Genomic DNA, 460 nt, shown 5'->3' with positions numbered 1-460 from the left:
GGTGAGGCGAAAGGAGGCGGGTGAGAGGAGAAGCTGGGGTGCGGTCCGGAGGGTGTCGGGCGACGCGTGAGGGAGCACCAACCACCAAAGCCATGCAACGTACCCGTGTTAGACAAGTTAGTCTTGCGAGCGAGTGAAGAAGCCGTATGGTTGTTGTTATTGTTGTTCTGTAGTTTACCATGCAGACTTATGAGACTATCAGGCCAGAACCTTGTGGCAGAGGCCTTGGGGTTGTAGGCCTTGGACTTCTTGGTCTTCTGGTCGGGAGGAGTTGAGGCGTCAATCATGGGCTGCAGGATGCGGCGCCGAGCGTTTATAAACCAGTTGTTGACCTGCAGGAGCGTCAGGTTGGTCTGCGCCGCGATGTGCCGCTTCTCGTCCTCGCTCGGGTACGGGTGCTGGGGGGAGGGGGTAGTCAGGGACTTAGAAGATTAGACGGTTACTTGGGAAAAAATCCCCT

General features: G+C 56.7%; 1 protein-coding gene across 1 annotated transcript in view; it reads right to left on the bottom strand.

The window, feature by feature from the left end:
* LOC119589323 (bromodomain testis-specific protein-like) overlaps positions 1–460 on the bottom strand; it is a gene marked incomplete at its 5' end in the record, with an annotated part of 5780 nt that overhangs the window by 4838 nt on the left and 482 nt on the right. The window contains 1 exon segment of the mRNA XM_037937944.1: positions 104–398. Coding sequence (XP_037793872.1) covers positions 104–398 — 295 coding nt within the window.

Source organism: Penaeus monodon, chromosome 25 (genome assembly GCF_015228065.2).
Source record: "Penaeus monodon isolate SGIC_2016 chromosome 25, NSTDA_Pmon_1, whole genome shotgun sequence".
NCBI classification, from domain to species: Eukaryota; Metazoa; Arthropoda; class Malacostraca; order Decapoda; family Penaeidae; genus Penaeus; species Penaeus monodon.
Note: the sequence above shows the minus strand (reverse complement) of the source record. Positions and strands in the feature narration are given on the sequence as shown.